This window comes from Malus domestica, chromosome 12, assembly GCF_042453785.1.
Source record: "Malus domestica chromosome 12, GDT2T_hap1".
NCBI classification, from domain to species: domain Eukaryota; kingdom Viridiplantae; phylum Streptophyta; class Magnoliopsida; order Rosales; family Rosaceae; genus Malus; species Malus domestica.
The window spans coordinates 5,096,641-5,110,350 of NC_091672.1; the positions used below are offsets into that span (position 1 = coordinate 5,096,641).

General features: G+C 39.5%; 2 protein-coding genes and 1 long non-coding RNA gene across 3 annotated transcripts; all 3 read left to right on the forward strand.

Moving 5' to 3' along the window:
* The first annotated feature begins 6,119 nt into the window (after positions 1 to 6,119).
* On the forward strand, positions 6,120 to 9,427 carry LOC139189754 (uncharacterized). The gene is made up of 2 exons (XR_011573622.1): positions 6,120 to 6,254; positions 9,228 to 9,427. It is a non-coding gene; the product is annotated as an uncharacterized lncRNA (long non-coding RNA).
* A 364-nt stretch (positions 9,428 to 9,791) lies between these two features.
* On the forward strand, positions 9,792 to 11,058 carry LOC139189744 (protein ALP1-like). The gene is made up of 3 exons (XM_070808922.1): positions 9,792 to 10,057; positions 10,152 to 10,377; positions 10,472 to 11,058. Exons 1-3 carry the CDS (start codon positions 9,866 to 9,868, stop codon positions 10,927 to 10,929), a joined length of 876 nt encoding a protein of 291 aa, XP_070665023.1. The 5' UTR covers positions 9,792 to 9,865; the 3' UTR covers positions 10,930 to 11,058.
* LOC139189743 (uncharacterized) lies at positions 11,018 to 12,268 on the forward strand. The gene is made up of 2 exons (XM_070808921.1): positions 11,018 to 11,486; positions 11,584 to 12,268. Exons 1-2 carry the CDS (start codon positions 11,130 to 11,132, stop codon positions 12,118 to 12,120), a joined length of 894 nt encoding a protein of 297 aa, XP_070665022.1. The 5' UTR covers positions 11,018 to 11,129; the 3' UTR covers positions 12,121 to 12,268.
* The last annotated feature ends 1,442 nt before the right edge of the window (positions 12,269 to 13,710 follow it).

The window sequence follows — 13,710 nt, forward strand, 5'->3', positions numbered from 1 at the left end:
GAATGAGTTCAAGCAAAACAAGAGTTACAAGAAAAAACAAATAAAATCCTAAAGGCTACCTAGAAGACTATAGCAGCTTGGACATCCCACGACTACTCGGTCGCCACACCTTCAGCAGCCGCAACGCTCTTAACAGCGGTATCATCCGGCGCTTCACCCTCGGCTGCCCCAGCCTGGGCACTAACTTCTCCAACTACTTCACCAATGAAAGCCTCAAAAGTAAAATCAAGCAAGTCTTCCGGAGAAATAGAGAAGGTCTCGAAACCCCGAGCCCAGCTTTTTCACCTTTCAGCTGCTCATCTTCCTCGAGCAGACCAACATGGATGCTCTGCAGCTCATCCACTTCTTTCTTCAGACTTTCGTTGATCTTCAGTACACCTTAAAGTTCCAACACTTGGGGTTCAAGCCTATTGACGATTCTTTTGAAGTGGATCACTTGATTATAAGCAGTAATCAACTTTTCATCCTTTGCATAAGCAGCGAAACAAAGCTCAGAAACTGAAAACTCAAGATCTTGAATCTAAGGTATGTAACATCCAATCTCTTTCTCTGCACTTTCATGCTTAACTTGGATCACGTCAAGCCTAGTCTTCAAGTCAACGATCTTTTGACGAGCGGTCTCAAGCTGCAAAGGAGTGGGGGCAGACATATGAGACCCCTTCAAAGCAACAAGCTCAGAATCTGCCATAGTATTTTCCGTCTCCTTAGCAGCCTTGCTATATCTGCATCATAGCAAGCAGAGCAGTCCTTCTATAATTGGGTCGTATACTTCGTAAACGAGCTTGGGCAAACACCTTTCTAACGCCATCAACAAACTTGGCACAAGCGTCCATGTTTTCAAGAGATATGGTTTCAAAAGCACATAGATCTCAGCAGCCCCTCCAGAAGCAAGCTTAGTGGATTTCTCACAACTGCCTACGCGAGCAGTCTCCTCATTCCCAGCAGCCGAATCAGTCTTAGCAGCATAAGGAATGGGCCTTGGCGCCACTTTAGCAGCAGAGTCCACCTTATCGTTCTTCATAATAGCAAGCCTCTTCAAAGATGAACCGGACTTTGCTCCCAACAGACGTCTTGGTACAAAATTCAGCACTAGGAGCATGACAGAACCTTTATGCCAAACAATCCTATCAACAATCGTACTAGCCATTCTTGACATGGCAGGCACCACATGCTCAGATCTAGCAGCCTCATTTTTCATCCTTTTGGAAAAAGTCAAGTCAATCACAAGCCTGGAGGCAGTCAACAAACCCACGCGAGCGAAAAAAGTCTTTGGTTTTTTCTCAGCCGGTATCTCTTGAGCAAGCAGGGAAGATCCCTTTTCCCACCTTCACTTGCAGCAGGATCCACAACAGTGATTAGACGAGCCAATGCATCCGCCTTGATCCTATTCACCTCATCTTTTGGGAGCAGCCCACGTTTCTCCTGACGAATAGAGCTAAAGTAGCCAACGCCATTCGTGGTACCTAGCAAGGGAGTTCAACCCAACATTCCAGCAGCTTATGAGGCCCGTAACCTCTTCATTTCTCTCAATCACTGGCCTAGCTCGCGTCGTGTCCAAAAGCCTAAAAGGACATGAACCATGTGACTCGCCTAGTACTGCGCCCCAGCGCCACAATCCGTGGCCCTAGCCACACAAGCTGCCCTTGGTTCTAGCCAAGTCAGGTAGCTTAAAACAGTGGTCCCTGCCACAATACCTCCTCGGCCCATGCCGAGCCAACTCCTGGCCCATGCCAGCCGACGTGCTGCACCACCCCGACAGCTGCCCCGCGGTAGCACCATCCAAGAAGAAGACAAGGAAAATTAATTTTTTTCTTACCTCAGTGCGGCACGAAGAAGACGAAGAAAGCAACGAAAGACGGTCATTTGCACGGGCAAGATGTAGAAGATTGCTAGAGGAGGGGGAACAAATATCCTCTAAGCTATCTCTCTCTTGTAGGGTAGAATAAATCGCTCTCCAAAGTTGATTTAATAACCCACTTAAGGTGGACTTAAATAGGCTTTGAGAGAAATTTATTTCCCTTTCCTAGAAGGATCTAATTTCATATTAAAGAGAGAATCTATATCAAAATAGGAAGCAGTCCTAAGTTTCCTAAAGCAAGAAGATCTCTACACCTGCTGCCTTTTTCTGCGAGCAGCCCAACAGGTGTGGGGGCATTTGTGGAGCAAAAAATATTCACAAGGCGACACGTGGATTTTTGACAAAAGAAGACAAAACTACCCTTGGGGCATACCGGGATTCCCACGCGCAAGCAGCAGTCAATTATCCTTCAACCAAGTCAAAAGTGCCCAAAATAGGTATCAACTTAAAACCTAATTTATTCATATATTTCCTATTCCATTATTTAGCTAATCAATTAGCTAAATATTATACCTATTCCATCATTCCTAAAACATTCCTTCTAAAATAATGATAATTAGCTAATTATTCCCTTAATTAGCATTTAGACCATTCACTTTACCCTAACTCCCACAAAAAGGCCGGCCATCTTTCATCCTTCTACCTTTTTTCCTTTATATGACAAATAATTAGCCAAGTTAATTAGGGAGTTATTGGCTAATTATTTTGTAACTCCTAATTAAACCCAAAAAACCCTGCCACCTCCTATCCTTATAAATATACTCCCATTCTCACCAAAAAGAGGAGAAAAAATTCCAACACTTTGGCAAAAATCCCAAAATTCTCTAAACACTCTTTCTCTCTAAATTCTAACTTTGGCATCGGAGGTTCTTCGGCCAAAGCCCCCCCCCATTCATCGTGGGCGTGTGAGGCTCTTGGCCTTAACCTAAGGTGTTAATTGTTTTGTAGGTGCAAAATCGTCCAAGATCGAGGAGGAGAAAATTTGCATCCACAACGACTTCATCAACTGCTTCTACATTTGCCTGAAGATCTGATGCGCCATATACTTGAGTATTTTCACACTTAAGAGGGAGTGTTGTGACATATGTTGTTATCAATATTGTGATTGTGTAAATCTTAAGTAGAGATAAAATAGGAATCCTTTGGGATCTAGATGATCTTTCCTAATAGACTCTAATAGACTTTGTATTACTTGGAGAGCAAGTTTCTCTCCTCCTAATTACTATAAATAAAGGCATAAGGACTGGAGAATTAACACACAATTCCTCAAGCCTATACTCCACTCTCTTTCTCTATGCCGTACCCCTTGGTTAAATATAGGCCATAAAGTTTGTTAAAAAAAAAAAGATTTATAAGGATTTTGGAAGACTTTATAATCCTATTATAGTCAACTATGATTTTAAAAGATATTAAAAGAGTCCATTCAAATATAGGGGTAATCAATTAAATGATTTTAAAAGAGTTTAAAATTTAGGTGTAGTCAACTAGAATTTTAAAGGATTTTAATTGAGTACATACAAATCTATATGTATTAAATTTTTTATAGATTACGAAGGATTTCATTCAATAAGAGATTTTGTAGGATTTGAGAAGGGATGGTAAGTATAAAAATCCTACCTCCACCCCTAGAATTTCTTTTCAACCGTCTTGCTTTTTTCTCTCTTTCTATCTCTCTTTCTCCACTCTGCAACTTGAGCTTTTTTTCTCTCTTTCTCTCTCTTACCATTACTTTCTCCATTTTCTCCAAGAAACTCATCCTTCCTGCCTCCCTTAGAGCAACTCCAGCCATGGAGCCCTCCCCCTGGCAATACACTATTTAATCCACCCTATTGAACAGTAACTGCCTTAAATGAATAGTAACTACCATTAATGAACAGTAATTGACATTTACATCTCCACCCTTGAAACCCTCCCCCTGGCAATAAGCAATTAAAATAATAATTTTTTTTGTTTGTTTAAATAATAAAAAATTGCAACCGGTCCCCCCTCTCTCTCTCTCTCCCTCTCTCTCTCTGACACAAAAAAACATAAAAAATTGTAAAACCCTCGGGCCATAGGCCCGTCGACTCCCCACCCCCCTTCGCTCGGGCTCCCACCGTCGCTCGGCCTTCACACGGCTGGAGCTGCACCCACCGGCCAGAGGGCCCTTTCTCCTCCCCTGTGGCCCGAGCAACCAGCATGGCTGGAACTGCTCTTATGGCGTCTCAGCCACACCCTCCCCTCCCACCCCACCAAGGTAACCTGACTGAGATTTCTCCCCCTGGATTTGCTTTCTATTTTTTTTATTTTTTTTATTTTTTTTATTTTATCATATTAGCCTTCCGGTTCATAGAATTTAATTCAATTTGACCATTTTACAATTTCCCAACCACCCAATTGCTCTCTTCTCTTCTTTCTACTTGGTATTATTATATCACGGTCTTAATTCCAAATATATCGAGTTTACCATGTTGACTTGAATATACACAAGTTACAGAGAGAGAGAAAGAAAGAAAGAAAGAAAGAAAGAAAGTTATGCCTCCCATTCCCACTTAAACCCTAAACCCTCACTTACCATTTCGCTGCCATGATCGCCAGCTATGCCTCCCAGTCTCTCCATCATTTTTTTTTTTGTTTTACTAAAAAAATAATTTTTAAAATGACAGGAGAGTCTCTCTAAATCCATTTAAATCTTTAATCAAAGTCCATAAGAATCCTTTCAAATCTTTAATCAAAGTCCAAATTAACGGCACCACCCTTAACAACATGGAAATAATTCTATTCAAATGTGATTGGTTAAGTCTCATTGTCACTTCGTATTACGGTCTAGTAGTATTCCTTTTCACTTGTAAGTGAGAGGTTTTAGGTTTAATCATTGCCAAATGCAAATTTGAGTCACATTATCGTTAGCCCATAGTGAAGCTAAGCCCACCTCATTCTTCTTAATGTAGATAATACTGGGTGTTAAAAAAAAAATTATGAGGCATTTTCTTCAGTAGTCGGAATTCAAATGAATCGTGTTCTGTTAATTATTACAATTAGCTTTATAATATCTTTGATTAAATTCTTTTTTTTTTTTTGGTTTTGACAAGACTATCAAGTTTTGGCCTGCATTATCTCCATAATACTAAACGTTATACACTATCCAAATATGCAGCCTCAACCTAAAGTGGCTCTTCTTCTTCCTGCTACCCTACAATTGTTATAGTATTTGTTTCATTTGGCATGGAGTTGCCATCGTCAACTAACACTTCAGTTATCATGCAACACGTTTTTAATTGAAGTCTTGTATTACACGCTGAAATATTGTGTCCAATACCTGTTGACGATTGGTTTTGAATTAGATGCTTCAACTATATCATGCTACCAAAGCGGACAATAGGGTCAATCAATTTTTGTTGTTGAAATTGTTGGATATATCTATGTCGACTCTCACTAGCCACCCACCTATGCTTTGCCAATTAGGTCAAGAATGAAGAACCTCCCAAGTAACTCAATCCATAGAATGTATAGTGGATAGTAAGGCCTGGTTTGGTACTGAGGTGATTTTGAAAAAAGTGGGTATCAAAAAAAGTTGGGAGTTTTTTTGTGTTTGGTAAACATTCAGCTTCAGTTTTTTTTCACAATTTTGGGTGAAAAAAGCCAAAAACACAAAGCTGCAAAACCCAGCTTTGAAAAACCGGCTTTTTCACATCTTTTTACATAAAAGTTTACCAAACACTATAATACTGTTTTTTTTTTCAAAAGCATTTTTACAAAAAAGTTTATCAAACACTCTGCTGCTTTATTTCACAACTGCTTATTCTTACAGCACAGCTAGGCCTGGCAAACGGATCGTGTCTGTCGTGTTCGTGTAACACCTGTTATCTTAACGGTTCGTGTCGTGTCACACTTGTTATGACCCGTTAAGAAAAATATATATTTTTCTTAAATTTGCACATACCACACTTTGCCACATAAATATTACTTCAAAACATTAAAACACATAATTTAATATATATATATATATATATATATATATATATATGTAATCATTTTAGTTTTTAGGGGTATAAAATTGTTAAATTAGGACGTGTTTGTTTGACCTTCTTAGGGGGGACTGGACTAGACTACACTAATTGGTATTGTAGTCTGATGTTTGGTAGGGGCAAGGATTAGGTTTAATGGGATTAGATCCGACTCGCACGGATTAAACCCTTCGCTAGCAGTTCTTAGCGAACCACCCCAAAAACGTCCGGATTCGTAAGACCTCATCCCTCACGTCATCCTCCTCATCCTCATCTCTTCGTCCTGCTCGCCGTCAGCTGCATCCTGGTCGCCCTCATCTGCATCCTGCTCCTCATCTGTTCCTCTCGTCGTCCGCTCCCTCGTCTTCACGTAACAGATCTGCTCGCCCTCATCTGCCTCCAGTTGTCTGGTAAGCTTCGATTGTTCGAATTTTTTCGTCGATTTGGGTCGATTTGGGCGGATTTTTTTCGTCGATTTGGGCGTATTTGTTTTGGGTTTGAGCTTTATTTGATTCTGCAGTTGAACAAATTTTAGGGTTTTGATATTTAGGTGAAATTGAGATTAGAAATTGGGGTTTTCATAAAGCTTGGACTTTGGGGTTTGAAATTGACATTAGAAATTTGGAATTTGGGGTTTGAAATTTGGAATTTGGGGTTTTCATAAAGCAGTGTGTGTGTGTGTTATTACAAAACATAGCTTGCTGTTGCTCTGGCCTTCGATTAATGGTTGATTCTGTGGGATAAGTTTGTATATCTTTTGATTCTGGTTTTCTAGGGTCTGTAGCTTTTAGATTTTAATTTCTTAACCAGTCAATTGTTGATTTCGATTGTGCAGTGTGAGTTATTACAAAACATTGTTGAGTTATTTGATTTAGGTGTGTGTGCAGTGTGTGTGTGTGCAGTGTGTGTGTGAATGAGTGTGTATGCAGTGTGTGTGTGTGCAGTGTGTGTGTGAATGAGTGTGTATGTAGTGTGTGTGTGAATGAGTGTGTATGCAGTGTGTGTGTGTATGCAGTGTGTGTGTGCAGTGTGTTGTGCAGTGTGTGTGCAGTGTGTGTGTGTGTGTGTGTGTGTGAGGGTAAGAGTGTGTTGCACTCTGTCCCCGTGTGTGTGTGTGTGTGACAGTGTGTGTGTGTGAGTGTGAGTGTAAGTGTGAGTGTGAGTGAGTGTGAGTGTGAGTGAGTGTGAGTGTAAGTGTGAGTGTGAGTGTAAGTGAGTGTGAGTGAGTGTGAGTGAGTGCAAGGTGTATGCAGTGTGTGTGTTTGTTGCACTCTGTCCCCGTGTGTGTGTGTGTGTGACAGTGTGTGTGTGTGTGAGTGTGAGTGTAAGTGTGAGTGTGAGTGAGTGTGAGTGTGAGTGAGTGTGAGTGTAAGTGTGAGTGTGAGTGAGTGTGAGTGTGAGTGAGTGTGAGTGTGAGTGTGTGTGCAGTGTGTGTGTGTGTGTATGCAGTGTGTGTGTGTTAGTGTGTTGCATTCTGTCCCTGTGTGTGTGTGTGTGTGACTGTGTTTGTGGGTGAGTGTGAGTGTGAGTGTGAGTGTGTGTGCAGTGTGTGTGTGTATGCAGTGTGTGTGTGAATCAAGCTGTATGCAGTGTGTGTGTGAATGAGTGTGTATGCAGTGTGTGTGTGTGTGTGTGCAGTATGTGTGTGCAGTGTGTGTGTGTGTGAGTGTGTATGCAGTGTGTGTGTGTGCAGTGTGTGTGTGAATGAGTGTGTATGCAATGTGTGTGTGAATGACTGTGTATGCAGTGTGTGTGTATGCAGTGTGTGTGTGCAGTGTGTGTGTGTGAGGGTAAGAGTGTGTTGCACTCTGTCCCCGTGTGTGTGTGAGTGTGAGTGTGAGTGTGTGTGCAGTGTGTGTGTGTGAGTGTGTAAGCAGTGTGTGTGTGCAGTGTGTGTGTGAATGAGTGTGTATGCAGTGTGTGTGTGCAGTGTGTGTGTGTGTGTGTGTGTGAGGGTAAGAGTGTGTTGCACTCTGTCCCCGTGTGTGTGTGTGTGTGACTGTGTTTGTGTGTGAGTGTGAGTGAGTGTGAGTGAGTGTGAATGTGAGTGTGTGTGAGTGTGAGTGTGTGTGCGGTGTGTGTGTGTGCAGTGTGAGTGTGAGTGTGTGTGCAGTGTGTGTGTGTGCAGTGTGTGTGTGCAGTGTGTGTGTGTGTGTGTGAGGGTAAGAGTGTGTTGCACTCTGTCCCCGTGTGTGTGTGTGTGTGACTGTGTTTGTGTGTGAGTGTGAGTGAGTGTGAGTGTGAGTGTGTGTGAGTGTGAGTGTGTGCGCAGTGTGTGTGTGTGTGCAGTGTGTGTGTGAGTGTGTAAGCAGTGTGTGTGTGCAGTGTGTGTGTGAATGAGTGTGTATGCAGTGTGTGTGTGCAGTGTGTGTGTGTGTGTGTGAGGGTAAGAGTGTGTTGCACTCTGTCCCCGTGTGTGTGTGTGTGTGACTGTGTTTGTGTGTGAGTGTGAGTGAGTGTGAATGTGAGTGTGTGTGAGTGTGAGTGTGTGTGCGGTGTGTGTGTGTGCAGTGTGAATGTGAGTGTGTGTGCAGTGTGTGTGTGTGTAGTGTGTGTGTGCAGTGTGTGTGTGTGTGTGTGTGAGGGTAAAAGTGTGTTGCACTCTGTCCCCGTGTGTGTGTGTGTGTGACTGTGTTTGTGTGTGAGTGTGAGTGAGTGTGAGTGTGAGTGTGTGTGAGTGTGAGTGTGTGCGCAGTGTGTGTGTGTGCAGTGTGTGTGTGAGTGTGTAAGCAGTGTGTGTGTGCAGTGTGTGTGTGAATGAGTGTGTATGCAGTGTGTGTGTGCAATGTGCAGTGTGTGTGTGTGTGAGTGTGAGTGTGAGTGTGTGTGAGTGTGAGTGTGTGCAGTGTGTGTGTGAGTGTGTAAGCAGTGTGTGTGTGCAGTGTGTGTGTGAATGAGTGTGTATGTAGTGTGTGTGTGCAGTGTGTGTGTGTGTGAGGGTAAGAGTGTGTTGCACTCTGTCCCCGTGTGTGTGTGTGTGTGACTGTGTTTGTGTGTGAGTGTGAGTGAGTGTGAGTGTGAGTGTGTGTGCAGTGTGTGTGTGTGAATGAGTGTGTATGCAGTGTGTGTGTGTGTAGTGTGTGTGTACTGTGTGTGCAAGGTGTATGCAGTGTGTGTGTTTGTGTACTGTGTATGCAGTGTGTATGTATGCAGTGTGTGTATGTATGTATGCACTGTGTGTGTACTTGCAGGGTGTGTGTGTAGTGTATGCAGTGTGTGTGTGTAGTGTATGTAGTGTGTGTGTAGTGTATGCAGTGTATGTAGTGTGTGTATGTATGTACTGTGTTTGCAGTGTGTATGTATGTACTGTGTATACAATGTGAATGTTTTGTATTGTGTGGGGTTGATGCTGAATTGCAATTTGTTGTGGTTGTTGGTTGCAGAGAAGAGGAGCATAAACGGAAGGCTAAGGCTAAGGCTACTGTATTACAGGTGTCCTTTAATTTCCCTTTTCACATGCAATGCCTAGCAATGATAGCAATCCTCATACTAGTGTTCTTAGACACATGTTTATAGATGTATAAGAGTAGAACATTTTGAATATGATGCCTCGGGTTAATGAAATTTTTTTTTTTCAACGCCACCTGTATATTTGTTGCCTCGGGTTAATGAAATTTTTTTTTTCAACGCCATATGTATATTTGTTGCCTCGGGTTAATGATTTAGTTAATTTGTTTTTTGTTTTTTTTTTGTTTGGATAGATATGGATCGAAGGAAGCTTTTATTGATCTTATTGTTAGAGATGTCTTATTTGGAGACAATTTGTATTTGTACGATTCTTGTGGTGATGATGCTACGTGGCAAACAGAGACATGTTGAACGACTCACATTGACTAACCGTTCACTTATTAGACGAGAGATTAGTTTGTGTTATCTGAATGGTATAATAAGGAATACTGATACTGAATGTGTTAACGAATTGAGAATGGATAGAAGGATTTTTGGCATATTATGCGACTTACTTCGTCAAGATGGGAGGGTAAAAACTGATGGTTTGGTGTCTGTAGAGGAACAGGTGTGTATGACTTTACAAATATTAGCACATCATACTAAGAATCGTAGTGTTGGCGGTAGATTTTATAGGTCGGGAGAGACTATAAGTAGGTATTTCAATAGCGTATTGCAAGGAATTTTGCGATTACAAGGTATCCTACTAAAAGTCCCCCAGCCTGTGCCTATTGATTCTACAGATGCTAGGTGGCGATGTTTTAAGGTATGATGAGAAATATTTTTCATTTTCCCTAAGCTTTAACTCTTCATTCCCTTTGTATAAATTAACAAAAAGTTTTTTATTTTTTATTTTTAAGAATTGCTTGGGAGCATTGGATGGAACACACATTGATGTGCATGTACCTGAAATTGACAAACCAAGATACCGAACAAGAAAGGGTCGAGTCGCAACTAATGTGTTAGGTGTGTGTTCAGGAGATATGCAGTTCATATATGTGTTTCCGGGGTGGGAGGGTTCCGCATCAGACTCTAGAGTGCTACATGATGCAATTAGTAGGCCTAATGGTTTTAAGGTACCAGCGGGTAAGACTATTACTTAGTCTCAACTTTCTAAGTTAGGTTTGGTTCTGTTTGTCAACTACAAAACACTAATAAGGTCTGTTTTTTTTTTCATTAGGTTGTTATTACCTTGTAGATGGTGGTTATACAAATGGTGAAGGATTCCTTGCACCCTATAGAGGAATACCTTATCATTTATCTGAATGGGAGGGACGAACACCTTCTAATAAGGAAGAATATTTTAACATGAAGCATTCTAAGGCAAGGAATGTAATTGAACGCTGTTTTGGCTTGCTAAAAGGAAGGTGGTCGATACTAAGGAGTCCATCTTTCTATCCGATAAGGACACAAGGTCGAATAATTACCGCTTGTTGCCTACTACACAATCTTATTAGGCAAGAGATGTCAGTAGATCTAATGGAGAATTTGCCAATAATAGAAGATGGACAAAATACAGAAGAAGGTGAATATGTTGGTAGTGTTCAATCATCGGACCAGTGGACTGCAATGAGGAATGATATGGCTCAGGAAATGTATAATGAGTGGAGAGCAATTAGGAACCAGCAACCGAACTAGCTATATGTTTTAATGATAACATTTTATTTTAGTATTCCTTTTTATCATGCATTTGTTAGATATTAGCACAATGATTGGATGATATGCAAATTAATTGGATATTATGCAAGTTGATTGGATATTATGCAAGTTGATTGGATATTATGCAAATTGATTATTTGTATGGTATTTTCCTTCATTAAAATATTTTTTGTTTAGGTATGGATAACGAAAATATTTTGAATGCTACTCAAGAGCCAAAAGGAAGAAGGCGTAAATGGGAAGCATTTGAGGAAGAAGTATTACTAGGAGTTCTTGAGGATTTTGTTGCTCGGAAGCAACGGTGTGACACCGGTGCTTTCAAACAAGGTACTTTGGTTGAAATAGCAAAAGCTGTCAATGTTTTATGTCCTCATTCAAATATAAAGGCAAATCCACATATTGAGTCCAAGTTGAAGAAATGGAAAAAAACATATAGTATGGTCGTTGACATGATAAACACAAGTGGATTTGCATGGAATGATGTCAAAAAGTGCGTTGAAGTTGACAGTGATGACGCATGGCAAACTTATGTGCAGGTTCATATCCTATTTTATTTATGCATTAGTTATATTCTTGCTCTTATATTTGTTACGCATGCTAAATTTTAGTTTTGCTATGTTGATATAATCTTAGAGAAATAAAGAAGCCGATGGATGGAGAAGCAAGCCTTTTCCACTGTTTGATAGATTTGCATATATATTTGGAAAAGATCGGGCTACGGGTAATGTAGCCGAAACCCCTGCTCAAATGGTGGAGGAACAAAGTCATGATCATGTTGGTGAAAGTGATATTGGAGGTGATAATTTTGTTTCTTCAATGAACCAACAAAGCCAACAAAGCACCCCATCTGAAAATAGCCAAAGAAAGAGGAAAAGAGCTGTGGGAAGTTCAAGTGATGGAACCGAGGCAATTATCAGTGGACTGAAAGATTTTTATGTTGAAAGTGGGAAGAGGATGCAAATGGTAACTGAAGCTTTAGTTCAAGGTACTGCAGATCATACTGACATAGCTAATGAACTTGAAGCAATGGGTCTCTCTCCTATGGATCAAATTGATGCATTGTCTCTTATTTTGGATAAACAAAAAAATGTGGGAGTGTTCAGGGCAATCAAACCGGAACTCAAGAAAGTGTTCGTCCAAAGGCTTCTAAGCGACAACGCAAGGGGATGAGGATTTTTGCTAATGTTAACATGGATGTATTTTATTAACGTTAACATGGATGTATTTTATTAATCATACAATCTTATGTTATGACTTATAACTTAGCTTTGCACTAGTATTTTGGCTTATGTTAACTAGCCATTTTGTAAATTATGGAGATCTATTTTGGCTATTGTTAACTAATGTTAACTAGGATTTTCTAAATTATGGAGATCTTATGTACTTGTATTTGTTGAAGTTGCATGTATTGGCCACTATTATTTTTCTTCTGTTGGGTGATAGAGTTTAAATCAAGCTACATTTGTAAATTAAACCCAATTCTATTAGCAGGTAATAGAAACAAAACAATTGTCAATTTTTTTTAAGATTCATAATATACATGGTAAAAATATGCTCCAATTAACCCATATCATGAGATTTGTAGCATTACTCTATTACACAATGGCAAAAATTTGTAGTCCTAGTCTAAGCAAACACAAATCTGGTGAACAGTACTGTTTTTCTTATCCTGCTTCTTAGTCCGAGACTGCACCAAACACTTCACTAAGTTAGTCCAGCTTAGTCCAGTCTAAGCCAGTCCAGCTTAGTCCCGGCAGCTAGTCCAGTCCAAGACAGTCCGGCGCAGCAAACGCACCCTTAATGTATATAATTAGTATAGTTTATTCATACTCATTAAGTATAATATAAGATTTTGTGGTATCCACCAGTGTAATTTTTTAAATTGAAGATCGAATTCATTCATTGTATTCATGTAGGGTCAAGAAGTGTAGCTGCAAAAAATCATCAAAATCAGAGTTAAAATAGTCATTAAATCGTGATTTTTCGTTTTATAACCGTTGAAAAGTTTTGTTTGGTTACTTAATCTTTGAATGTTTGATTTTTGCAATTTTTGGCATATGCGATCTCGAAGTATATACAAACATGTTTGACGGTTGGATCGTTGAAACTAGTTTCGTCGAATGAGTCTCCCATTAAAACAATAGATTCACTAACACTTAAGAGTTTATTCATACTTTCATTAAGTATAGCATAAGATATCTGTAAATATTTTAAATTGAAGATCGAATTCATTCATTGTATTCATATAGGGTCAAAGAGTGTAGCTGTAAAAAATCATAAAAATCGGAGTTAAAATAATAGTTAAATCGTGATTTTTCGTTTTATAACCGTTGAAAAGTTTTGTTCGGTTACTTGATCTTTGAATGTTTGTTTTTTGTGATTTTTTAATGATGCAATCTCGAAGCATATACAAACAAGTTTGACAGTTGGATTGTTGAAATTAGTTTCGTATAATTCGTATCCCATCAAATTCAATGGTATATATATTTATTAAGTAGATTTAAATCTATTTATTATGTACGTATAATTATTATAGTTTTCAGGGGTATAAAATTTAATTTAAAATTATATATATAATTATTATAGTTAGTATTTTGGGGGTATAATTATTATAGTATATATAATTATTATAATTATTATAGTTAATTTAATATATATATATATATTTATAGTATTTTTTAGGGTTATACAATTATTAAATTAATATTCTGCTTATCGTGTATCGTGTTACCCACGTGTATACACGAACCAACCCGTTAT

Excerpts from the sequence above, each read along its gene's own strand:
- LOC139189744 (XM_070808922.1), top strand. The coding sequence starts at position 9,866 with ATGACTTTACAAATATTAGCACATCATACTAAGAATCGTAGTGTTGGC. Across the intron at positions 10,058-10,151 it reads CTAGGTGGCGATGTTTTAAG|AATTGCTTGGGAGCATTGGA; the intron begins GTATGATGAGAA and ends TTTATTTTTAAG. Across the intron at positions 10,378-10,471 it reads TGGTTTTAAGGTACCAGCGG|GTTGTTATTACCTTGTAGAT; the intron begins GTAAGACTATTA and ends TTTTTTCATTAG.
- LOC139189743 (XM_070808921.1), top strand. The coding sequence starts at position 11,130 with ATGGATAACGAAAATATTTTGAATGCTACTCAAGAGCCAAAAGGAAGA. Across the intron at positions 11,487-11,583 it reads CATGGCAAACTTATGTGCAG|AGAAATAAAGAAGCCGATGG; the intron begins GTTCATATCCTA and ends ATATAATCTTAG.